The 27,105-nt window shown below is 41.2% G+C and overlaps 1 protein-coding gene across 11 annotated transcripts in view; it reads left to right on the forward strand.

The window, feature by feature from the left end:
* Positions 1-438: 438 nt before the first annotated feature.
* Positions 439-27,105, forward strand: part of LOC139607631 (unconventional myosin-XVIIIa-like) — a 63,199-nt gene continuing 36,532 nt past the window's right edge. For 4 of the 11 annotated variants that reach the window (XM_071460663.1, XM_071460672.1, XM_071460667.1 and 1 more), the window contains exons 1-19: positions 11,877-12,042; positions 12,722-12,972; positions 13,127-13,152; positions 13,840-14,631; positions 16,485-16,574; positions 16,788-16,859; positions 17,713-17,739; positions 18,759-18,818; positions 19,590-19,677; positions 20,081-20,187; positions 20,276-20,452; positions 20,615-20,825; positions 20,917-21,059; positions 21,256-21,356; positions 21,559-21,622; positions 22,127-22,271; positions 25,080-25,250; positions 26,134-26,224; positions 26,711-26,903. In XM_071460663.1, coding sequence (XP_071316764.1) covers positions 12,936-12,972; positions 13,127-13,152; positions 13,840-14,631; positions 16,485-16,574; positions 16,788-16,859; positions 17,713-17,739; positions 18,759-18,818; positions 19,590-19,677; positions 20,081-20,187; positions 20,276-20,452; positions 20,615-20,825; positions 20,917-21,059; positions 21,256-21,356; positions 21,559-21,622; positions 22,127-22,271; positions 25,080-25,250; positions 26,134-26,224; positions 26,711-26,903 — 2,595 coding nt within the window. In that variant the 5' untranslated portion in view covers positions 11,877-12,042; positions 12,722-12,935. Of the gene's footprint in view, positions 560-3,958; positions 5,060-11,876; positions 12,043-12,721; positions 12,973-13,126; positions 13,153-13,839; positions 14,632-16,484; positions 16,575-16,787; positions 16,860-17,068; positions 18,819-19,589; positions 19,678-20,080; positions 20,188-20,275; positions 20,453-20,614; positions 20,826-20,916; positions 21,060-21,255; positions 21,357-21,558; positions 21,623-22,126; positions 22,272-25,079; positions 25,251-26,133; positions 26,225-26,710; positions 26,904-27,105 lie in introns of those variants that run through there. The other 7 variants (XM_071460670.1, XM_071460674.1, XM_071460665.1 and 4 more) reach the window with 6 other exon arrangements.

Here is a 27,105-nt window from a genome sequence, read left to right on the forward strand (position 1 = left end):
TAAAAACACCAGGAGGGGTCACTGCTGTCCAGTTTACACTGGTGGTGCCTTCAACCACTGTTGGAATTATTATTATTTGGAGCCGTTTAAACATTGACGACCCAAATACGATTGTACTCGTCCACATATGGCGTTTAAAGATGAATTGCATTTTACTTTTTTGGTATTGAACAGATCGCTTTTTGGCAGTGTAGGAATAGCTTACTGCAGTTTAAAACCTGGTTATAGGCTTAATTATACACATGTATTACAGGCCTATCTATAGCCTATTATTAAACGTCTTTTGAAGTCATTCATTTATTCATGTTTTATTCCTCTGCTCAGGACGGAGCATTAAGCTACACGCCTCTTGTTTCAAGTGAAAACAGAAAGACAAGTTCAATTGCATGCCTATGGGCTGGAATATCCGTCCGTAGTAGGATACTCGGAAGGCGGAGCTTACAGCAAGCCTTTGAATGCATCACAAGTACATTTCCTTGCACCTACTGTCAATTCCAAGGAGGAAAATGCTGAAAACTTCTAGTAAGATAACAGCGCTGTCATTTGCGGGCTGTCACAGGTAGGTCACTGTCATATCATTCAACAGTATTTACTGTCTGTTATTTTTCATGAATGACATTTCTACACTCTCTACTGAAAGTGTTCCCTAAGGCCACCGGTGCTAGAGAATGAGGGCAAAGCAGCTTAAAGGGAGAGCATTACGGCCAAGCTGTGGACGAGTCGCAGCGACAGCCTAGCTATGCCATGTGCAAAGTAATTCCAGTAAAGCTAAAAAAAACAAAAAAAAAAAAAAACAAGTATATTTTCTCATTTCCTGTCTTTAAAAAAGTTACCACGAGAATATGCACAGAATGTTAAGTAATTGTAAACAGCTTTTGGCTGTGTCATAGCCTGTCTGACCTCAAGACATGTGATTAAGTGTGGATTAAGTGCGAATTTACTGTTCATGGGTTCACAAAAACAAAGCAGGGTTGCTGCTTATGCATTTGCAGGCTATACAGCTTCAGACAGAGAATCTCATGCATCAAATGTTGAGATGTGTTGCATCACTTTAATGGTGATGCTGATCATTTTGGCAGCAAGACAGACGAGGTCAGGCTCTGTCAACAGGCAGGGGAACCTTAAATGTGTTGTTTGATAGACGTGTCAGTGTATAGGACCGAGTGAACACACCAACTCTACAGTATATTTATGCCTGAAACGGTAATCTCATCAAGTGATGTCAGTTCCCAGCTGACACACACCTGACAAAGTACTCTCTTCATATGATTTCAATTGATTATTGATTTGGATGTAAATATAAGATTTAAAGCATAAGAAAACTGAAAGTAGAGAAGAATAATCATGACATGGTGTCACATAGGACACTATCTTATAAAATGTTTTAGGTTTTCCAGCCACAAGGTATAGGAAGAATGTTAAATGTACATTTCAACACTTGTGGACGTAAGTATTTGGTTGTGAACCTTGGCAGCTGATGTGCCCTGTGTTCCTCTCCTTGTGGAGATGTCAAAAGAACATGATCGGTGCTGGATATTTCAAAACCAATATCATGCTACTGAACAATAAATGAAAACAGTCAATCCACTTCTAATGTAGATTATAAAATCTCATCAAGTTTATCTTTCATCATTTGTCAGTTACTAAGAAATATCTTTGGGTCACAGATTCAGAAATCATACAGGTTTTATTGACAGCTACTAAACGAATCAACATTAACATTAATGAAACTAGCCTAATGACCTGAAAGGTGAACTGAGCAGCAGAAGATCTGACATACTGATTACTGATTATTGTAATACCGTGAAATAACAGTCGGAAAAAACTGACTCACAAATGATCATCCAAATACCCTGAGCTTAATGAGCTCCAGATAGTGGGGCCCTCCTGTATTTAACAAGCTGTAATTAATCCAGTGGTGGTTGTACACAAATATTATCATCCTCGTGTAGTGAAAGTATCAGCTGCAAAAGTACTGGTTCTGCAGTAGCATGTCTCCTGTGATCTGTGATTCTATATGACATTGTTGGACTGTTGATACTGATATGGGGATAAAGAAAACTTCATTTTCTGTTTTATTTGAATGAAACAGTTTTAAACAATCTCTGCTCATGGTGCTCATAGCTCATAACCTGTGAGGTGAACCTAAGATGTCATCATAGTCATATGACAGTGCTCGCTGTCGGATTATATTTGATATAAATTGACTGCAAGCACAACACAATCAATTGCTGTACAGCGCTGTCTACCAATGCTTACAGCAGATGTTACAGGAAATTAAGGAAAAATCAGTTTAAATGTTGGGTTTGAGCCATCATGGCTGTTGCATGCCAGTTCTGATGCATCTCTGATAATATTAAATACAGAGCCTGCAAGTGTCATGGAGGAAAAAAACAAAACTAAACGTGAATTTGTGTCCTTTATTTTATATCATATAATTTGGCCTCCTCCCTGGAGAGCAGCAAACCCCTTTGGCACAGTGTATTCAGTTGGCCGGACATTTGGAAAGGACAATGAAGAAGACATTTATGAAGCGCTACAGAACCGTGAAGCTGAGTGTTTATGAACTGGATGACACCCACAGTATCATCAAAGTTTCTAGAGCGAAGCTGTCCATTGTTCTGTAAAATACATTACACAGGAGGAAATGTATTTAACAGGGTGATAACATAAATACTATTTTGATTAGTCTGGGTCTTAGGTGGTGTCATATGGATAGGGTTAGGGTTAGGGTCATAGTTTAGATGTTATCCAGCTCATATAAACAGAGCTTCTGTAGTACACATTAAATGTTACTCGAAGAAAGCAGGATGTTAAATAAATAATACGATATCAATTTAAGTGCATGAAATAGTAATTTGTGTGCTAAAGTTACTAGTTCAAATATGAATGATTATTTCAAGAGCAAAACTATTAAATTATGTGCACAAATTATTAATTCATGAGCACTGATTCTTAAATCATATGCAGAAATGATTAAATTGTGAGCACGCATTAATTCAAAATCAATTTTTATAAAATAATGTACATTAATCAATTCAAGAGCACTATGCTTTTTGGCTATATTGTTATGTTATCCCTCTAAACAGAAAACAAAAAAAAGAACTCCAGCAGGGTAATTGTCATTGGAATCAGGCACAGAGTTGTTAAAGAGGTTGTTAAATGCAGAGCAGCGAAGAAAGACACAAAGCACAACAAAGTGCTGCCGGAGGAAGTTTAACACCTCGTGAGCAGAAGAAAAACTGAGGTTGAGGGAGAGTGAGGAGAAGCTCAGTGGAGAGGGTCGCGTACGATGAAATGCTCTGTGAGACAATGGAGTTGTTGGAGAGGGTGCGGGAGACGCTGCTGCATTTACTGGAGGACTGGATGAAACTTCAGCAAAACCACAAGCTGGTGAAAGGGCTCCTGAAGAGTGAGACTGAGACTAATAACAGCCTTTGTGGGAAGATCATACACCTTGAAGAAAAATGAGGCGGATGGAGATGGCCTGTCAGACCACAGGAAGACAGAGCAGCCAGAAAAGCCTGGCAATTTGAGAAGAACCACTCAACTCGAAAGCATCGACAACCCGAGTTTGAATCTGGCACAGTTACAGAAGTCAATATGGCTGCTCTGCAACCGAAACTCCAAACACAAATCAGCTCTCATCTGGAGGGGACGGAGGTCAAGAAGGAGGAGGTGCATTAGGAGCTGTCTGCGGCACAGATAAAGAAGAGGGGGATGTTCCAGAGATGTTTATAAAATCCAGACAGTCATTTAAAAAAACTTACATTTATCTGAAGGTATATCCAGAAACCCCAAAGATTCTTTAACCATCTGGATGAATAAAAATATTGTGTCCACTTGGTAAAAAAAAGTTGTACCTCTGTTTCAGAATCAAAACAAACACAGCAGCTTAGATTGTTGTATTATACTCAAAAATATTTTCTTAATTTTCTCTTTTTCTTCTTCCTTACAGATGACATCACTGGCCTGTTCATCCTCTTTGGTGCTTTTATGATATTTATATCTAAAACTGTCCTTTTTCTGGCTGTAAACAATTCAAACTGGTAAAGGACTGCAGAAAAGGTCAAGCATGTTTCACCTAATTAAGAAAGACAAGGAGAAGGAGAAGGACAAGGACTTGAGTAAGAAGGAAAAGAAAGACAAGAAAGAAAAGAAAGAACGTATGTCCCAGGCAGAGTTAAAGAGCCTGGAAGAGATGAGCATACGTAGGGGCTTTTTCCACCTCAATCGAGGGAGTTCTAAGAGGGACTCTAGGAGCAAGTTGGAGATCTCTAGTCCTATCCCTATTAAGGTGGCTAGCAGTGCAGAGCTCTCCCTGACAAACCTGGAAGCTGAGCACCTTCACAATGCACAGCAGGATGTGGGGCAAATAAGTGCCTTCACCAGTAACTCTGGTGAAGACGTGAAGGGAAGTGAAATGGACCATAATCGGCGCTCTGTAAAGGAGAGAGCAGCAAAATTTGGAGAACTGGCCAAGTCGAATTCTGCGGTGGGCCAGAGGCAGGTGTCTTTTACCCAGAAGAGCAAAGAGGACAAAGCTTTGGATGCTTCAAATCTTTCTGAGTGGAACCGGAATACGTCTTCTTTGAAGTCCCACCCCAACCTAAAAGGCACCAATATGGTTCACATTCCTGAGACGGTGGAGAAGACCTTCCCTGGTGCAGACCTACAGTTGCCTATGCTTGTTGCTCCACCAATACCAGACCCGAGAGAACTTGAGCTACAGCGGCGCAACACTGGGGACTTTGGCTTCTCTTTGCGAAGGAGCACCATGCTAGACAGGCACCCCAATGGAGGAGTGAGTCGACATGTGGTACACTTTGCCGAACCAGGTGCTGGGACTAAGGACAGGGCTCTAGGCCTGGTGCCAGGAGACAGGCTGGTGGAAATAAATGGGATCAATGTGGAGAACAAGAGCAGGGATGAGATCGTGGAGATGATCCGTCAGTCTGGAGAGTCGGTCCGGCTCAAGGTGCAGCCCATTCTGGAGCTGAGTGAGTTGAACCGCAGCTGGCTGAGGACCTCTCAAGACCTGCACAAGGAAGTGTTTAATGTAAGTAGCACTGTTTCATTTTCAGTCCATTGAGTGAACGCATTCTAAGTGGAGGAAACAAATTCCACATTTACTGATAATGTTTCTTCAGTTGCATTGCATATTTTCATACCCATAAATATGCTGCTTGTTGCTTTCACTTTGGATCTCGTGACAATTTCAGACTTTGTGGAAATTATTGTCCACATTTGTACTGCTATGAGAAACAGATGTTTCTAGATATATGTTGTTTGGGTCTTTACAGAGGTGAAATTTCACCTAAAATGACTGTATGGGCCAGTATTTTGGTATCATTTGGGTATTTCTTGCTTCAGATGTGTGGTTTTGCATTCGCATTTTGTGGATTAAGAATGTCTGGATCACTGGTGGAACTGTATTGACACTGGTAATGAGCTTTTGTGTGTTTGTATGTATAGGAGAGTGTGTGTGAGTGTGTGTTTTGAAAGAGAGAATGGGTTCTGGAGTATATATAATCCCCCTTCACTCCCCCCAGTCCTTTGACACTAAACAATGGGATGCTGAGGGAAACAACGGCCCCAACGCCACCACAGCCCATGGCCATATGGTCGTGTAAGACTTGGCTGGCTGCTCATTCAGTCCTTTTCGCTTGGATAATCATGCAACAAGTAAAGGAGCATCAAGTTAAACTCTTTATTAGCCAGCACAACAAAACACTTGAATTTCTTGAGTGTTTTATTTTGTGGTAAGAAAGTTTAGACAGTGGGTAACATAACTGGGAAGTACACTGTTATTTGAAGCAGTCATGTTTTCACAGTGCTTTATAAAAATGTTACTGTGTAGATATAGGTTTTCTTCTGTAATCCTAAGATTAGAATAAAATAGAATAAAAGCCCCAGTATATTTGTTACACTTAAAGGATAGAGTTGCATGTAAAAGGGACCTCACACGTGTAATTTTAGTTTAAAAAGTGTTAGATATCACGGAAATTAAGAAAATGACATAATATGTCCCAATACTTTTGCCTATTGACAGCCCAGACTTAGGCTAATTATGGTTGTTATATTCATTATGATACAGATTTATCCAGAACATAATAGGCTGAGTGCCTTATTAACTCACTATTATGTCTTTCTGTAATGAAAAAGATTGTCTTTCAGAGGACTTCAGGTTTAAGACCAGGGTCATATTCGACTTGGTATGAAAGTTCAGTGCTTAACCCATGTTATGGGGCCACAATTGGCTTGTTGTTCTGGTACATAAATGAAATGTAAAAGGTGCACTGTACAAGGCTGGAGTTGAGAAACCTGAGACGTGACAGCAGTGACAGCAATACTGGTGTCTCTGGTATCATTTTATGGAGGCTCACTTGTTTTGACAACCATATGTGTCTGTTGTGAGCTACTATGGTTATCAGAAAGTCACTCATCCACTTTTGATGACACTGATCACTTATAGACAAGCGACAGTTAAGCTTTTTTTTCACATGCATTGTTCCCAATGTGTGGGATCAAAATATTAAGTTAAAGGAGCGGAAGTTGTGTATCTTAAATGATGTGATATCTGTGTCACATAGTCTCTTCCTGTGTGTATCCATGTAACCATAATTGTGAATTACTCTGAACTGTGGGAATGAATGTGTTTACAGCCAGAGACACAGTTCATTTGCCTCCCTAGAGGAGACGCTTGTCTCCCTGTCTTACTTTGTCCTACATTAAACCAACCTTGATGATCATTATAACACAGGCCATTTGAAAAAGGCAGAAAATGTGCATGTGAGGCTGACCTAGAACCAACAGCACTATTTTTAGGTGGTTATAATAAGATGTGGATTCTAGATCTAGAGCTCTGCAACACGGTTAGATATCATGTGTGATGCAAGAACATGTTGGCGAAATGTATTTAAAGGAATAGATAAAATAACGAGTTTGTTTTCTGACTTGCTAAGAGTTACATAAGAAAGTTAGTGCCATTTTCATGCCTGTCTGTTAAATATGAAGCTATAGACAGGAGACAGTAACTTAGCTTAGCATAGTATGAAGGCTGGCTCTGTTAAGAGTTGTTCCAATACCAATACTAGCTTTGGAAATGCTTCTGTTACTCCCTAAAATACTACATCAGTATTGGAGAATTGGTGAGTATGTGAGTCTATGCTCTGGTCAGACACCATGTTATTTATTAATAAACTTTATAGTTTCACACCCAGATAAAATAGATAAAATGGGAGTTTTCCCAGAAATCAATTCTTCTTTGCCACTAAAATGTGTGTTTTTCCAGGGCTTTATGTGTTAGACTCTTTCTTGGCTGGGAGCAGGGACTGTCTAGAGTCATGCCAAGCAACCAGCAATGATCCATCTACCTGCAGTCAGAGAAATATAATAAAGAGCCTGTCACTGGACAGAAACTACCTGTTCAGGATGGGTATCAGTTAAACACCGCTCTCCATCTGTCTGTTGGGTTTTTCTTTTATGGTTTCTGATTACAGTACTGTCAGATGGTTTGCTCTAGGCTGTTGAGATGGCCCCTCCACTTTATACACTGTCCGGCTGGCTGTCAAAAAAAAAAAAAAATCTCTTTACCTAGGTAAAGGTTTGTGTTTTCAAATATTTGCTTATTTGCTATTCAGGAGGTCAGTAGTAGATAACTTACAAAGTGAAAGAAAGAAGTTTAAATGTGCCCCTACATTAATGCTTAAATTATTTATTTATTATTTCATTATTGATTTGAATACATGGAGCTTTTGTTCATTGGGTGTCAGCCACTGTCCACAATACATGAGGCCAGAGCAGCTATTCTTCTGTTTTGTCCCTGTTTTATTACCTCCGCCAAGGAGATTATATAGTCACCTGTGTCTTTTTATTTGTCAGCAGGATTACACAAAAAGTGGTGAATTGACTTGCACCAAACTTGTCGGAGGGATGGGCCATGGAAGAAACCACAAAATGTTGGGGCAGGTGTGCATCAATTACTATGAATCTGATTTCTTTTCTCTAAAGCCTTGTGTATGTTGACACTGGCCTTGGCAGAGGTCTGCACTCTCTGAGTGCCCTTCTTTGTTTGTCAGCAGGATTACACAAAAGTATTGAACTGATTTGCACCAGACTTGGAGGAGGGATGAGGCATGAGCCTGTGAAGAACCCATTAAATTCTGGTGGCGATTCATATAGGGGTGGGTCCAGGAATTTCTTTTATTATTTTCCTTAACAATGAGGGAACAGGGATTTTTCAACACTTTCGTCAATTTAAATAAGCAACGGATCTTGATGTCAAAAGTCAGACATATTTATGATGTTGAGATCGGATTGGAGGTTTGAGCTGAGTGCCATTCTAGATTTCAGAGATTTCTGTTTCTTTCCTGATTCACTGTGAGCTCTTCATTACACACACACACACACACACACACACACACACACACACAAACACACACACACGCACAGAAAGATTTGAGGACTTAAAGAAAGCTCAAAACAAACAAAACCAGTCTGGGTGGGAACTAAAGGAGGATTGCGTAATCCTGTGTCTCTAAACAAGGTGTAAAATTAGTGCTTGTTCCATGCATCTGCTCAGTTCATGTACAGGAATCCTGCTGCACTGTACATGTGTGAGCAGGTGTTGGTCTGTGAGCCTTTGTGACTGCCCCTGCGTCACTCTGAGGGGCGGGGCACTGCTTGACAGTTTTTCAAATTTGCAGCTGGTTGAGGTAAATCAGCAGGTTGAAAGCATTGTGGAAGCGGGCAAGAATGCCGTTTTGCAGGGTACGCTCAACAAGTCACAGGCGCCAAAATAGGCACTGATGCTCATGTCCCTTGATCTGGATAGTTTGTTTGTTATTACTGTGTACCTGAGTCTGTTTCACTGACTTGCTAAATATTGCTCCAGATATATCAAGTTTGAAACAAAGTTTGATCTCTGCCTTTTTTTTGGGCTGAACAGTGTCATTTTGTAGTTTATGAATAGTCAGTCACCCAAGCTTGCAGCACCACCTTTAGTTTGAAACACTGAGAGCCTGAATGCCAGCGAGGCCCATTGCTGACTTGATGTTGCCAAATGTTTCATCTAATATCCCTGCATCGCTTATCTCTCATCCCATACATTTCCTGTCTCTCTACAGACCAGACACGGTTTCATCATTAGGAAATTAGCAAATGGTGTAATCCAACCCCCCCCACCCACCCACCAAACTGCCCATTTAAATTACATCATCCTCATTTCCAGTGTGGAGTTGCTACAGTAGCAGAGAGCATTAGCACAGACATGGATTAGAAAGAGGTGGGGCTTCGAAGGATAAAGCTGTTTGGTTTATGATAGAGGCTACACTTAAGATGTTATTTTCTTTCCCTCCGTTTCTTTACATATATATTCATAATGAAATACTTTTGACACAAGCTTCTCACGTTGATCTCTCGTGTAATGTTGTCAGCTGAAATGAGGAGCTGTGGCTGCTTTGACAGTGGTTTGACATAGACAGGCGGTCATACTTGACATTCTTGGGTGTGTCGCTGATAGCACGTCTGTCATTCAGTGGCACACTCGTCGGACACACCCTCGCTGTGGCAGCCATGAGGAAGGGCTGTTTTAATTGTGCATCGTTATATGTTTTCACGATACTTGGATCAGTGTCACATATACATGTATACACATTTTGCTGTTTCATTGAGATGATGAATATCTGCTGTTACCACGGTGCTCAGTGTTAGCATGTGAAAGTCAATGGGTTGCTGGCTTTTTCATCTACGCGTCCAGCATCATCCCCGGTGCCTGTGCGTGTGGTGTCTGTGTCCTGTAAGTTGCAAATTGTCTTTGGCCGTTACATCAGCCCCTTTTTATTTTCTGCCTCCAGACGCAGACGCTACAGGTGAGCACACACCTGAGTTTGAATTCGCTGCTCCTAAATCGTGTTCACATGGCCTACTTTCAGAGAGAAGTTCTGATTTTCAGGCCTATTTTCTATTACTGAATAAAATCTGGGTCACATCCTGGAATTTTCAGAGGACGGCAGAATGTGATCCCATGATTCATTTCTGCTCCCAAAAGCACGGGCGCTGGTCAAATGTCTCATGTGATTTCTGACTTGTTTTCGTGGCATACACAGTATGGAAATCTAAGTCTGAAATGGTGAGCTTCTCCCATTCAATGTAATACTTAACATTCCACAGTTAAACAATTAAAAGACGTTAGTGATGCTTTAAGTTTGTTTTTTGGATTTTGCAGTCGTGTCTTTAGGTTTCTTAGTTTGTCTGCTGTCCTGGTCAGCTCTACCTTTTTATTTGTAAGAAACAACAACTTACAAAAATAACCGTGAGGTAAATAAAGAAGTGGCAGTTATTGTACAACACTACAAGAGTCATGTATGTTGTATTTTTCAAAAATGTCTCTGTCAAAATATACATTCCTTTAATGTGGTATTAAACTCCTGTTTACAAGACACAACAATTCACAACATGATGCAAACAGATTTGATATGATGGAGGATTTAACTGGGTCAGAATCAGCAGTGTTTATAGTGTATAGAGTCCTTAATCTTTGGTCTGCACTAACCATGTGTAGAGAAACAGTCGACATGGTGCTGTGTCCCAGTAACTGACTCTGGGGATTAGCAGACTGCGATAGATAGACCAGCTAGACTCTGTGTTTGGCTGTGTCTTGTTCATATGCTCATATGTCAACTTGTGGTCTTAGCTTGAGGAAGTAATGCCTTATATCAGATAGATTTATTTATTTTATTTTTAAATTTTTTTTTAGAAAGGCTTTATTGTGGCGCATTTCAGTTAAAATGTCACAGGTGCATTTGGTTGTGATGATTCTGGATCAAACAGTTGAACAGACATCCACTTGCTATCACTGTCTACTTTGAGCTGGTTATTTGATGGATGCAACTCTTGATGAGGGAGAGGAAGATTGGATTAACTCATCCCTGCCCAGCCGAGCCTGTTGCAACATTTCCCTGTTTGTCTTGTGCGACTACTCTCCTGGGAGTGCTGAGCTGAATGCCTACCTCCAGGCAACTCACCCTTACATGCGCTTTTACCTAACTGGTTTTACAGCAACGCAGTTTTGACAGCGCTTACATTTTAAGCTATGTAAAGAAACATTTTGTCTTAACTGAGAAAGAAGTATCATTTCAAAATCCTGTGTCATTTCAGAATCTTTACAAATCTTTATTTGCACTTGACTACAGATATACATGAAATGAGTGTTATATGTTGTATCTGCAACCTCTGCTTGTTGCCACATTCTTGTAAGTGGTTGCCACAGAACAATACAAAACCTTGAATTTAGGTCAGTAGTGTGCCCGTGCTGAAGCTTCTCTGAAATAGAGAAATCAAATACATTGTTTAATAGCTCCCTCTTGTGGTGCAAAACTTGTGGTTAAGAGCGTGACTTCCACAAATATTTAAGACATGGTGTGGCCTCAGATCAGTATTTCTATACTGCACAGAGAGAAAATCTGCCCCTTCACGGGCTCATCTTAAACTTGTTTGATGTGCAGTCATCTTCACCCTGGAAGATTAAATAAAATTTCATTCACTTTGAGATCTGGTTGGAGTGGAAAATTGTTGCACTTAGCACTGAGCCTTACATCATCTCTCGATCTTTTCTTGCGTTACTGTGGTTTTTGTGTTTCCCTCAAACGGGAACGGCATGTAAAAGTTTATAAAGAGTTTACCTGATGACAAACCGCCTCTCTGATTCCCTGTCACCAAGAGAAGAGAGGGGAAAGGAAAAGTGGCAGTGGTAATTGATGTGGTTATGCAAATTCTATTTATAGCCCCTGTGTATATCAGCAGCTGTCCCTCTTCTTTCTCCCTGCCCAGCCCCTCTCACATTACCCTCCTCCACTTCTCCGACCACAGCTTTACCATGCTGTGCTGCCTGTGACCCTGCCCCTGAAGTGGCTGTCCCACTCACTCAGGACTAGTGAGTGTGTGCTCTTTGCAGACCCAGGTCCTGCCCTGCCTTGGCCCTGACTGCAGTGCTCCAGTGACAGAGCGAAGATTGGAAGGTTAACCAGGCCCAGAGAGAAGGTAATGGGCTCGGGCCTCTGGTGGACTGTGTGTGTGGTGCGCAGTGTGATCTGCTCATGGTGTACACGCTCTGCTTAGCAGTTCCATTTGGGCACTGATGGCGTCTCAGAATGGCCTCCTTTGCTGCTGAAACTATTTATAGGAGTGGACTCAGACTGATGAAACCATGACTAGAGATGGTGAAACATGTTGCTGCGCAATTTACTTTGCTCAGTGACTAAAAGGCCCATTTTTTACCTAATACTGTTCATGAAAAGTCATGATGGGTGTTTTAACAAGTTGCATGTTTGACTGGTCGTTAAGCGTAGTGGTGTGGAAGTGTGAAAATCTCAAGTATGTTTGTTTGATTCCTTTCTCCGTTGATCATTTACATTGCTGGCTTTAATGGTTTTTGCTCTCTTAGGTCTCTTGTGTGCAGTAGTCATGTTCTCTAATTGAATAAACAAGTGACCAGCTTTGAATGTAATCATTTTGTGTGCTGACTGAGGTAAAGGGTTGTTCTACATGCTCAGTTATAATAACTGCTTGAGAGTCAGACTGATTCTGAGTAAGGATTTATAGTCCTGCTTGCAGTGTAGGTCTTGTCAGAGCTTTGTGTTCATCTTTCCCACTCATCTGTTGTCGTGCGAAGAAAGCAAACTCTCCATTTCATGATGTTGTTCATGTCTTCTGTTCTCAGTGCTGCATGGTCCCACAGCCCTGTTGGTGTATGACCTGTTGTGTGCAGAAAACGAGTTCACAGTATCCCACCGCTCACCCCTAAATTCCCGTTCTTCATCACTCCATACAGTACATCCTCCTCTTCCTGGCTGCCTCTTGTTTCTTTCTCTCATCATTCCATATATTTATTCTCCACGCCGCCCAGCTTGTTCCATGACTTCTGGCCAGTCACCATGGCATACAAATCACGCTTTTCGTTCTGGGAGCAAAAGGGAAGTCTTGCTTTTCTGGATTTTTTTTTTTTGTTTATATCTGCATCTTGTTGCTTGTTAATTTTGTGAATTGGTCCTTTATGTTGATAGAGAAAAGCTTTGGTCTGAATCTGTGGTTTGATTTTTTTTTTTTGTGTTGCTTTTCCTTGTGTAGGTTAAAGTTGAGAACAAGCCAGATGTAAGTGTTGTTTCACCTGCATGCGCTTGGACACAAATTCATATGATACAAACTGTTGTGTGTGCTGAAACAAACAAGGCTACTAATCATGATCACAACCTTCTGTACGCTAAAGTTAATTTACTTTACCATGGCCCTGGGAAGTTAGCAAGTGAGTATTGGAATAGGTGATGACAAGTACAGTATTTGTTGTATACTGCATAAACAAATACTGTATAAGCAAATATATACATATATACATATATACAAATATATATATGTGCACCAGCCACTTTGAGTTTAGATTCTTTAATTTTAGTCTTAAAGGTGCCCTGTGGCGTTTTTTTGTAAACAAACAACAATGATGATGACTTTCTTAGCAGAATGCATTGTGTTTACCCCTGGGGTCTATGAAATGTGTTATGTACATTTCCTTCCTCATAAAATGTTTACAAAACCAATTTAAAAAAGATCCTATGTTAAAAGTCTGATTGCGTATGCTAACTAGAGTGGTTGCATACATGAGCTTGAGTGATAGTTTTAAGATACACAAACAGAAATACATAAGATACTAAAAAGACATTTTTAAATAATCTTCTATGCAGAGTTTCTGAGCCCAGAACCTGCTGCTGAAATCTCTGACAGTTTATCTGCGTCAGCCATGGGAATAATCTGCACTCTTGTCTGCCCTGCTGTGTTTGTATCCAGTCTGATGTAGATAGTAGTCAGCCTCAGGCAGTCACTAAACCTGGGCTAGACGCAGGAAGTGGTCCACAGTCAACTGCATCAACAGCTGAAGCATCCAAAACTAACGTTACCATGGTCGGACCAGACCCTCCAGGCGAGGAGCAGAGTTCTAGCGGTAAAAAGGTGGTGCGGGTTGTGAGAAGAGTTGTTAGACGTGTGGTTCCTGCTGGGACGGGAGAGCAGAACCAGCCTCCCGTTCCTGAGGCTGCTATGGCTGTTCCCAAACCCACGAAGGCTCCTGGGGAGGATAAGGATGATATCTCCATGGGCCTGACCAGCCTAATGGGCAGAAGTCGAACCAAGGAGCACCGGCCTCGCACCCGCACCCAGGACCGCAAAGAGGACGTGAAAGAAGAGGTGAGGCAGGAGGAGGAGAAAGGAAAAGTGGAGGAAGAGGAGGAAAAACCTACAGTGGAGAAAACAAAGGAGGCCGAACCCACACCTGTGCCCACTACATCAGCATCAAATCCTGCACCGCTAAAGTCTAACCCCCTCATCCCACCAGCTGGATTCATCCCTCCACCCAAACCTGACCCCTTAGCTCCGCCTGCTGGTTTCCTCCCTGTCTCCAGACAGAATCTCCTGACTCCTCCACCTGGTTTTATTCCTGCCAGAAAGTCCAGTCCGGTTCCGTCAAAACAGAATCCCCTTGCACGACCTCCAGGATTCATCCCCGTCCCAAAGACAGACTCCCTTGCTCCCCCGGCTGGCTTCATCCCAAAGCCTCGTACATTTGGGGTAAAGAAACCAGAGGTACCGTGTGAAAAAAGAAGTGCATGTTCACTACTTAACCTCGGGGTGGAGCATGCTGTGTGATAATAACACAGACGTTACTGTCCATATCCATGAAACCTCATGAAGTTTACCCTACAGCTCGAGCGTATTTGCTTCTGGATATAGATGGTGACTTTCGATCACTGCTGGCACTACAATTAGGCTACATCTAATCTTTGTTATGGATAAAATTAATGGAACCCTTTACACTTTCTCCAAAGTACAAGTTGCTCTTCGTTTCTGACAAAAATCAGCCTTGATATAAAGAAGCCAGCCTGAATAAGTGAAGCGAGGCAGGGTACATGTACCAGCTCATGATCAGACTTCATCAGTGGGTATAAGGGCATGCTCATGGCCCACACTCTGGTTGTCTGGTCAGTTGGAGTTGTCTACGAGCACTGAGCTGGGACTCATTACTGTCACTTTCTGCAGACACAGCTTTGAAGCTGTGCTCTGTCTGCTGTAGTGTAGACCACTGAGACAGGGGCTTTAAGGATCTTTTGGGATGCTTTTCAAAGAAAGGAATCGGGATAAGAATTCAAATGATATTTCTTATAGACTAAACATATCAGTAGCTGTTAACATGCTTTTCCTAATAACAGTTGATCAGAGATCCAATTCCCAGTTTGTCATGTATCACCATGTGTAACTTGCAGCTGAAACATAAATAATTAAATTCATCTAAATGTGTAGTATTTATATTTATACTCACAAAACAAATGTAATTTTGTAGCAGTTTCAAACCTTTTGTCCTTGTTTGAAATTGTACCTCACGATAATGTTTTGTCCTGTGTTTAGCTTCTTTGGCATTCAGTTTGGCCACCTGAAAACGTTATCAACAGATATCCACGAGATCTGGCGAACAGTTGGGTATTTGGCAATAGAGCAAGGGATTTGACTTTCGAGATATGTGCATTTTTGCTGCTCTAGGAAGAGATTCAGATTTCAGATATCAAGAACAAAAGGCTGAGACCATTTAAGTGGACCCCACTGTACATTTATGTCTGACTAAGCATTCCTGGACGTCTGGGCTGTCGAGTTATTTTGCTTTTCAGCTCTAACAGGAGCTGCATATCAGGAAAAAAAGCATATTTCTGTTGTTGGCATGGCAGATGTCAGCCATTACCAATAAAACAACTAAAATACCTCTGAAAAAAAGCAGTATGACGTGTGCTGTAATTTGTTTTGCTGAAGTTTGTTGAATTCTAACTTTTCACATATAAATGAGAAATTAAAATTAGTACTGTCAAAGTCGAACTTAGCCTTATTGTCATCTAAAAGTAAAAAAGAGTCAGGCCTAGATATTTTAGAAATAATTATTTTATCATGATTTAAAAAGTTTTTAGCAGCACAGTCTGAACTTGAAATATAACTTAGATGCAAAATCGAACCAAACTAGAATTATTGATCCAAGCATCTCCACAGCAGACAGTTACAAAGCAATGCCACAGAACTTTTGATGCTTTAATTTCAGGTGCTACTCGCAGATTCCTTGGATGTCGTTCCTTGTTGTATAACAGTTCAGCTGTGACAATACGAAATGATTTAATTACTTTAAAAAACTCATTGTAGCTTAAATAACCAATCACAGACAAAGCCATTATTCTTTTGCTGCAGCGCGTAATGATCCATTTAAAAAAAAAAAAAAAAATTTTCCCTTACTCATTTCCTGATTGAATTAACTGGAAAATTAAATGTCACTTGAAGTTGGTTGTATTTCTGGATGTGGTACAACATAAATATCATGCTCATCGTCATCTTCCCATGTTAATTCCATCTCTGTGTGCATGTTTGTCTGTGTGTTTGTGAATATTTACGTACATTGTGTAAAGGTAAAGGAGACATCTTGTCCCCCTGTGGCTCCCAATGGTAAACCGTCCCTTGTTTCACTGCCCCAGGCCCAGTCCGCACCGAATGAACAGGTGTGTCTTTATCTTGCTGCAAAGCTACATGTGACAGTGTGTTTTTTACATTCAAAAGCATGAGACTTTCTTTTTTTTTTCATGGTATGCTTCTACATGCCCGTTCAGTTTTTAGTTCTTCTGAAGTGGACACTTTTAGCAGTTCATTCAGCATCATTGATTTTACTTTCTGGCTCCCCATTTGGAATTGCTGGTCCTGCTATCTAACTGTAGGTCCCACAGCTGGTCCCCTCTGAGGAAGATTACAAGCGTGTGAAGAGGATCTTCACTGTCAATGGCAACGATGTAACATCTCTCGCCCTCACTTTGTTTGGTTTGCCCCTGCAATGCTTTACCAGCCCTGTGACCAGCCTGAGTCAAGTGCTTGCATCCCCAGATAGAGAAAATGTGTCCAAAGAGTCCAAGTCCCATGTCGGGCTGTCCCGTGCTTTCCCACTGCCAATAGGTTTCCAGTTACAGGGATCCCCTAGGGTGTTGGCCACTTAGTGTGAAATCTGAAACTTTGAGACCACAGAGATCATTTCTGTGACTCACAAGTTCTGGAGATTACTTCAGAGTCACTTCAGGACAAAATAAAGGCATTTTTGGAAATATGAGCTTAAGTAAACATAACATCAGTGTTTGATCATAATATACTGAAGAGGAAACTATCCGTGGATAGTTTGTTAAAACTGATTGTAATTTCCAAAGTTGGACCCCGTAAATATATATGTATAGATGTAATTGTATGCTATGTGATTTATTGGTAACATGTTTTTTTTTTGGAAAAGACAGCAGCATGAATTCTTTTAGTCTCTCAGCTGACTTGTTCACTTCCAATCATGGATTTAGCCTTAGTGACAGATCCAGCTCCTTTTGCTTTCTGCCTTCCTCTCATTCATTCTATAGTATTACTTGCTTTATTTTTACCAGGTCGAGAGGTGCAACTACTGTGTGACAGTACACTCTGTCCATTGGGATTTTGTGATTATTTTGTTGGATTATATATCCGTGTCAGGTTACTTGTCGTGATTCTTATTCCTTCTCCTTGCTCTTGTCTCCTGTTTTCTCAAATTATGTCCCATGTCTCTACTTCTGCTTCTCTGTGGGTCATTGGATCCTGACTTGCTGCTGTCCTCTTTGCTGTTTGCATGGCTAGCGTGCCAGAGGCCACAAATCCTCTCAGGTACAGGCTGCTCAGCCGTGAGTCCGCCGTACTCCCTCGCCTGTGGAGAGCTGGAATCTATGCTTGTTCTCCTCTAATGACCCCTCTATGCCCTACTTTGTCTTTGCCTGCCTGCTTGTCTTTGTCCCCATGCTGCTCTCTGCGGTTCAATTCTGGGTTCATGTGAGGGTCTGGAATGTAAGTAAAGTGACATAAACCAGCGGTTAAAGTTAAGTCAGGAGCTTCTCATCCAGCTTTTGGAGGCCCTTAGCAAAAACCAATATAAGTTTTATTCTACCAGTGTTGCATTCAGTTTACAATTAACACCTTGGTCTTTCTGCTTTTGCACTCCACACCAACATGTAGATATTGAGGTAGTCATATGCAACTATAAACAGTTTCTCAGATCCCTTGCATTTAAAAAATCTTATCAAATTTGCATCTGTGATGTAATAAACCCCAGGAATCCTTGAATTTCTTTGCAGTGATCCAGTATCTTTGCATATTAAATTACATGATATCTCTGTGTAAATGCAGCACAACCACTATAGCTACAGTAGATTTATTACAATTGACTATTACATTACATCACAATATTCCACACTTGGCTGCATGGTGTCTGGCTTTTATACCTTACTGTGTGCTACTGATCTTGTTAACTGTGACTGTTAATATGGCAGAACATGGATCTTGTGCCTACAGACCAACACACTGTACTTTAATGCACCTTGTAATCCCCGCTCATTAATGCATTGGTATTTGAATTATTTTATGGTGAATTTCTTAAACGGCTCACTTACTCTGCTGCCGTAGCTTGACTTATTATGCCACGATATGACTGCTGCTGGTCTTGCTGCAGTGTTTTGCATTTTGTTTTTCACTCGTACTAATTTGTGACATCCTATGAAATTTTCTCACCATAATTTGCATTGTCTCGATTCTGCGCTCAGAAATTGCAGTCGAATGCAATGTTTAGCTGTTGAAAAGTAACTAAAAAGATGCCGACGTCTCAGCTGATTTCTGCTTCTTCCCTTTTCCAGTCCAAGCCTGTTGAAGACCCCGTGGCCATCCTTCAGGCAGCGCACTCAGCTGCAGCTAAGGTCTGGCCATGGCTACAACTGATTGTAGTTCTGGTTGCATCCCTCTCGTGTTTCAGAGTGATGTGTGTTTTGTGGTTTTCATGTGTGATAGACTAGTGAAGGGGTGTGGGAGGTTGGTCCAGTAGTGTGGCAAACCCACCACCAAGAAGGCCTAGGATTCATCTTCCCTGTAGCTCTACCTGTTGAAGTAGATAAGAGAAGTACCTTCCTCAAGATCAGCACTCAGCAGTTAACTGCCTGCTGTCCCCACATCTCAAACACGGGGAGGAAATAATAAAAAATGCAGCTTTGGTGCAGTTGTCCATTCATTATTGTGCTTTATTTAAAACTAGTTTACTATATTTCTGTGAAATCACCCAAAACCCATGCCTTTTTTTGTGTTTTTGTTGTGCTTGTTTTTTTTTTTGTATATGTGATGTACTTGGTTGTGATGAAACTGCCCCCTCTCACCTTATATCTGTGACATCTTTTTAGTGAACACATTATACGCACCCACAGTGAGTTCAGTCAGCGCTCTGAAAGCTGCATCAAAAGAGGAGGTGTGGGGACTCTTGTCCTCGGACTTGAAATGTGAAAACGAACCAGTTCATACAAAATCATACATGTTTTCGCACTGGAAAAAGTCTCATGTGTCTCGTGTGAATGTGACCTGCATGTTAAGTGCTTGTGATAAGAATCTATGTTGAAGTCCATCTTGCAGTTTTCAGATTTAAAGTTCAATAATTATTCACACGGTTTAATATCACACTGATTGTAAATCTGCTCTAACAGGTAAAGACTGAGGAGCAGATATCAGCAGAGAAAGCCTGGTATACCACGGAAAAAGTATGGCTCGTCCACAAGGATGGATTTTCCCTGGGTTAGTAAATGCTTCTGTGCTTTTGTATCATCTGTTAATATGTATTTCAAAGTATTTCAATTCTCAACTCAGTCCTGTGCAAGTGCTGGTATGTCTGTTTCTGGATGCCATCTGATTGCAAAATTATAGAGATGGGCGTTTAAAGCGTGGAGGATGCTTCTGAAATTCTGATGTTAAAAAAGGGCACCTGAATAGTCTACTCCATTTTACCTCAGGCTGTGTGTAATTAGATTAGCCATGTTTTCAACATCAAATGCTTGTTGAGTTTTAATAAAGCGCAGACATTATTGAAATGGATACAGCTGCCACACATTATCAGACATGTAAGATAAGATGAAGCTTTTGCACTCAGGGTGAGATCGTATGTCGTGATAAATTAACTCCATGCTTTGTGGCGATGCAGCAACTCTCCTGAAGACAGAGGCAGGCAGTCTGCCAGAGGGGAAGGTGAAAATCCGCCTGGAGAGTGATGGATCTTTATTGGATGTGGATGAAGATGATGTAGAGAAGGTATTTAATCATTGGCTCAACTCTGAACCTCATCAATTACGAGTGGCAGTGGTTGAGTTTGTGTGTAGCCTCTGACTTTGAACTCTAGGCAAATCCTCCGACGTTTGACCGAGTGGAAGACCTGGCCTCTCTGCAGTATTTGAACGAGTCGAGTGTGATGCATTCCCTGCGGCAGCGGTACGGCGGCAACCTGGTGCACACCCACGCTGGGCCGAACATGGTGGTCATTAACCCCATTAGTGCCCCCTCCATGTACTCTGAGAAGGTAGGCTGCAGCTTGTGCACATAATGACACATCTCTTGCAGAATATGAGAGTGTAATCAGAAAGAAATAAACTTACAAAGATAGGAATTGATTTGTATAACCACTTCTCTAGGATTTTTCCCCCTCTTTCGCTCTTCACTGTTTTTTTTGTCCTCTTTCCAGGTGATGCAAATGTTCAAGGGCTGCAGAAGAGAGGACACTGCCCCTCACATTTACAGCATGGCCCAGGCTGCCTATAGAAACCTCCTGACAACGCGCCAGGATCAGTCCATTGTCTTGCTGGGAAAGAGTGGTAGTGGCAAAACCACCAACTGTCAACACATCATCCAGTATCTGGTTACCATTGCTGGCAGCACCAACAAAACCTTCTCCAGTGGGTTGGAAAGGATCCAGATTTCCAAATATGAGTGCATGTTGTTGTTAGTTCCTACAAATGACTGTGTGTGTCTCTTTGTTGTCCGTAGCAGAGAAATGGCAGGCAGTCTACACAGTTTTGGAGGCATTTGGAAATGCCTCTACCTGTATGAATGGTAATGCTAGTCGCTTCTCCCACATTGTTTCTTTGGACTTTGACCAGGCGGGCCTGGTGACCTCAGCCTCTGTCCAGGTACATATAAACACATATTTTTAGCTATTTAAGCCATCGGCACTCCATTGCTAAATCTCCTACTACTATGATCTCAAGACAATGTCATAAACTAGTATAGACCTCCAGTAGGCTTTGTTATTATGCTAACTTGCCCTGCCTAAAATGAATGTTATTTTCTATCATGCAAATATCTTGCTCTGCTGTGGCCTTGCAGACCATGCTTCTGGAGAAGATGAGGGTGACAAGAAGACCAGAGGGGGAGTCCACTTTTAATGTCTTTTACTATCTGATGGCTGGAGTAGACAGCTCTCTTAGGTCAGGATTAATACTGTTATGCCCATTAAACACACAACACACAACAATTCCGCACTGATTTGATATACTGATATATTGCAATAATATATTAATGCTTTTGGAGAATGGAACCACTTTCTTCCCCAATTCTAATGATGCAGGCAAAAACAGACATGAAGGACGTTGATGTATTTTTTTTTTGTTGTTGTTTTCATTTCATCAGAACTGAGCTGCACCTCAACCACTTTGCTGAAAACAGTGCATTTGGAATCATGTCTCAGACCAAGGTAAATGCTACATGTTAATAGGAGATTGGCCTGTTTTCCAACCACCAGAAGTGGGAAAAAAAGCTGAATGTTTAACATTACTTCTATATTGATGCAGATTGTCTGTTTATCTGGTGGCAGACTGTACATATCTGATACAATCCCTGTGTAACTGATATGCACAGGGGTAGGTTGGTCTTTTGATCAACCTGCCTTGATAAATTGATCACCACTTTGGAGCACTAAACAGCCTTTGGCTTTTATCAACATTTGTCAGAGGCTATGGCATCGAAATGACATCGACTTGCCTCAGCACAATTCACTGTGGCTCATAACAGACTAACAGTATAAATGAGAACAGGTCAGAAATTGTATTTTGAAAACTGCTAATCCTGTTTTAACTTCCAATCTGACAGGTCAGTCAGCTTCTCCTGAAAACATCCTTATATGTTACTTTAAGACATCCTATGACTGATAACTCAATAAGGAATTTTATTTTGTTATTACATATGTGCTATCTGTCAGACTGAGGATAAGCAGCGGGCCTCCCAGCAGTTTTCCAAGCTGCAAGCAGCCATGAAGGTTCTTGGGATCAGTGGTGATGAGCAAAAGGCCTTCTGGCTTGTCCTCGGGGCCATTTACCATCTTGGAGCTGCAGGAGCTACTAAGGGTAAGATTTCTGAACCCACCCTATATCTGCATCACTTATTGATGTGCTTAATGTTATTCATAATAGAACTCAAGTCACAAAGATGTAACGGATTATGATTTAACACACACACACACACACACGCACACGCACACGCACACGCACGCACACACACACACACACACACACACACACACACACACACACACACACACACACACACACACACACTTCAGTACATGATGAATTGCCCTGAAATTACCCCTGTTAGCAGAAATCATTTTAATTACCCTCGGTGTAATATCACAAATGTAAAGCCTGCAGTATGTCACTGTAGGTAACATCCTCTGTGTGATGCAAGACAGCTGTAATTCAGATAACTGAATAATGCATTTGCACTTTAAAAGAGTCAGTGCGCAGGTTGTTGAACTGCTCCACCACATTGATCTACAGCTCAAAATAAAAAATTCAGGCAGGAACATTTTGGATGACTGAGGTGATTGGGGACTCACCGCCACAGATTTATCCTACAGGATCTGCTCTTCATAGTTGAGGCTGCTGTTAGTGCTCACATACATCTTGATACATGTTATTGTATTCTGGTAGACTTTATTAATCCTCACTGAATGATCATATTAAATAAACAAAGCACTGTCTGTGTTACAGTAGCTGAAAAAAAAACACTGGCAAACTGAGCTGAGTCATTGTTAGGAAACACAGTCGCACAATGACAGAAAAAAAACCCCATCAGTCTCATTCTGGCCCTAAGGCCTGACAAAAGTTTCATCTTGAGTGATAAGAATGCATCAGATGACTAAAGGCAACAGCAGTCCTCTTAAACACAAGGATTTGTTCTTGTCTTTCAAACTGTGTGTATGATGAAACCTAACATAAGAGAGTCGGCTTCTTCTTTTTTTTTTTTTTTTTTAGCTCCAAAGTAATAGATATGCCTCTCACAGCATTTGACTTTCATTTTAAAATTAGATTTCTGCCATTTAAAAAGGCTGGAGCCGTCAAAAAGATTTTTATTATAGTGAGGTTAGTATTAGTCATATTTTATTCCTAAATAGGAAGGGCCCTTAGGCTTTTCAAGGACAGAATTATTTATATTTTTCAAATAAATGCCTGTGCAAACAGAGATTTAAAAGTCTTATTTATTCACATATGAAATGACTTCTTCCGAGTGCTTTAGAAGTTTTGAATTCTCTATATTATTCATTTGAACTCTCTTCAGTGCAGAACTGATTTGCAAGTTTAGCGAAGACAAACTAAGGATGCTTCATCTTACAAAAATACTTCTATCTGACTGACATTGCAGTGCAAATCAATTAACCTGATGTTTCGGAAGCTGTTAACAAATACAGCATATTAGAATAACATACAACATTAACTGCATAGTAGCAGTGGCAGGATCTCTGTATATTGTTGCTGATATGTTTGTTCATTTTTCACTCTCTGTCTGCACTGTTATTGCCAGTCACTTATGCCGATTTGCTTGCCAAAGTATCTTCAGTGATTCTCTCCAGCTGGCTGCCAATCTTTTGATGGCACCATCCAGGAACAGTTTTTAAAATTTCCAGCAATGAATATTGTCCAGCGTAGCATCTGCTGTTGGGAATACAGACCCTAAACAACTTTGTTCTGATCCGCAAATTACTGTGCGACCTGTGGACTTGGGATTCCTGTCCTCCCATTAAACACAAAGTGGTTGCTATGAGGATAGAATGGATGATGGGTAAAAGTTATGACCAAGAATTGAGCTCGATTAGATTTTGTCTCCCTGTCATGAAAATACTCTACACCTTTCAAAAATGCTTCTGCTGCCAGGACTTTGTTTGCATTTTGGCAACGGCACACACTATCAAAAAGTATATGAAAGATGTTCACTGGCAGCGCAGCTTCACAGTGAAACACAAGAGGGCAGCAATGATCTCTAATCCACCAGAACTAATTAAAGGGGCCACCGGAAACAGGCTTTTCTCAGTATACTGTGCAGTCAACACTTATGTCTGATTAGTTCAGTCAGAAAAAGGCTTACTACACAGAGCCTGGATGCTTTTTAAGTGCAAATGTTGTACATATGTAGTTTTTTGTCTGTGAGAGTAATAAACTCCTTAATGTTTTATTCAGTAATATTCAATTATATCGGCAAACCCAATTACTTGTTTGATGTTTCACCAGAATTTAAATAGCTGTGGTGGCGACTATCTATCAAAGCAAATATTTAAATGTCTTTTGCTTGTCTTCCCAACCATCCTGCTTATCATCATGAAGAGTGTGCAGGGCTTCTGCAGCGCTGATGAAACAGATAGAGCCCACTACTCTCTGTGTGAAATCCCTCAGGTTCTGTGTTATGTCTTAGAAGATACCACTTCATGGTGGATTAAAACGGAAGCTTGCACTCATATCTGCATGTTTCCATCACTCCACCAATAGATTAAAGAGAAAATTGTCTTTTCTGACAGAGGTCTTTATGTAAATAAATGAATTGGGTCCACCCCCCCCCCCAATGATAAGTTTTGCTTTCATTCTCAAGATGATAAAGGGGACCGTAATTACTTCAACTTCATAGACATTTTTTCAACATTAAACAATAGAAGCTTTTACTTGTCTGACTATCTTTTTTTTTCAGTGTATGGAAGTATTCAAGCCACCAACATTTTCAGCATGCTTTTAGTGCATGTTCTCACCAGCTGTGTCAGTGTCAGCTTGACCAGAGACATAATCCCACCCTGTCACAGACAGGATTGTCACAAAGCTACCAGGCTAGCCATGTGCCTGGGGTAGTTGGCAGAAGGGCTAATGGACGTTTTCATGCATGTGTCTCAGCTGGCAGGAAACAATTTGCACGTCATGAGTGGGCCCAGAAGGCAGCCTACCTGCTGGGCTGCACCCTGGAGGAGCTCTCCTCCTCCATCTTCAAGCACCAGGCCAAGGGCACCCTGCCCAGAGCTAGTACCATCCGCCAGGCTTCTGACGAAAATGGCACAGCAGATGCAGGTACTCCTCAGACCGCATTTACCAACAGACTCTTTCTTCTTCATTTCTCACACCCCCCCCCGTACCACCCCCATCCCCCTCTCTATTTCTCTTTGTCACTTTCACTCTGTTTCCACACACACACACACGCACACGCATTCGCCTCTGCTCATCACCTGAGGGAAATTGCATGCTCTGGAGAAAGTAAAGCTTATCTTAGTAATGAATACCACAGCTTTACAATGGCTATTGACAGATAAGTGCACACACTATGTAGGGACACGCAATTTGGGATCCACTCTTCATTCATTGTCCTTGAAATCATAATTGCCTCACATTGATTTTTCACATGTGCAGGTCCTCTGACTTCCATCAGGGCTGCAACATACTTTGAAGGGCAGGAGGATACAGTTAAAACTCCATCACAGCGGGGATGGGCAGAGTTGACCTCTGCTTCACCTTCCCCTCACACATGAACATAAAGTCATAGATGTGTGTGCACACATGCATATACCGCCAAGCACCATAAACTCACTATTTTGTGTGATAGTGGACTGAATTAGGAGAACTTAACAGGTGGCCATTGCCGCTAGGCACAGACATGAGTATGCGCTGTTTGATCTGACCCATTCAGAAACACCTGAGTCCCTAAATGACACTGCTTTACAGAGACAATTTCAGACTCAGTTTGAATACTTAATGCCTTTGGGCATAATATGCTCAAATGTTGTACATCCTTGTAGAAGCAAATTTAGAGACTGTCGTTTTATTCATGCTTTTACGGCTAAAATAAAAATTGAATGTCTTCTTATAATTCATCTGGTTCTTATGTTGTTTGTTGATGGAGATTGTTGTGAACTGACTGTTTCTGATTTGTTCTGTGTCTGGCTGCTTCTCATACCAGGATCCAAGGCTACAGCCATGGAGTGTTTAGAGGCCGTGGCATCCGGGCTTTACTCTGAACTCTTCACTATCCTCATCTCTTTAATAAACCGGTTAGTATTTCTGATGCAGTAGTTCACTGAAGCTGTATCAAATTGAAGATGACACGGTTTTGGCTGCACCATTATAAAGTGGAAATGTGTAGATGCCTTGTGCATCATTTACTGAATATTTCCTTTTAATTCATATGTGATATCTTTTTAAATTTCGACATCTTGAATAAAATTTGTGTAGTACAATGAAATGCACATTACCACATTTTTTGGGGTTTAAATTGTCGAGACAATGTTGGTTTGTAATGGGTTTGATGGGTAGTTCAGGACTATACGAGGCTATTTTTAATTCAGGACTTGCGTGTAGGTTTTTGACAGAATTTGGATTATGTTTGGTGAAGGTTAAAGTAAGGGATGTGGTGGAGAGAGCTAAGGTTAAAGCAAGGGGTTATATGCAGTGAATGTAATCAATAGAACATTGTCTCAAAGTGTTAATGTTTGTGTGTACGTGTGTGTGTGTGTGTGTGTGTTTGTCCTGTGCTTCAGGGCCTTGAAATCCAGCCAGCACTCCCTGTGCTCTCTGCTCATTGTGGACACACCAGGCTTTCAAAACCCCAGGCTGGCTAAGCGCGAGTGTGGCGCAACCTTTGAGGACCTCTGCCACAACTACACTCAAGAACGTCTGCAAACCCTCTTCTACCAGCGTACCTTTGTTCAGGAGTTGGAGAGATACAAAGAAGTAAGGACACATGAAGTGTTCAGCATACATGTGGCCTCATTCTCTCTCTTCCTTCTCTACCTTTGTTTCTCTCCTTTTCTCTGCCGCTTTCTCACCAATATATCAACTCCAATAGTGTATGTGTTCGCACATCTGATACACCGTCCCTCCCACCTGTCACAAGCTGTGACAAGCCAAAGTAGTTCATGTGTTAGACCTTCTC

This window comes from Trachinotus anak, unplaced genomic scaffold, assembly GCF_046630095.1.
Source record: "Trachinotus anak isolate AG129_WGS33_773 ecotype Australia unplaced genomic scaffold, CSIRO_AGI_Tana_v1 ptg000024l, whole genome shotgun sequence".
NCBI classification, from domain to species: domain Eukaryota; kingdom Metazoa; phylum Chordata; class Actinopteri; order Carangiformes; family Carangidae; genus Trachinotus; species Trachinotus anak.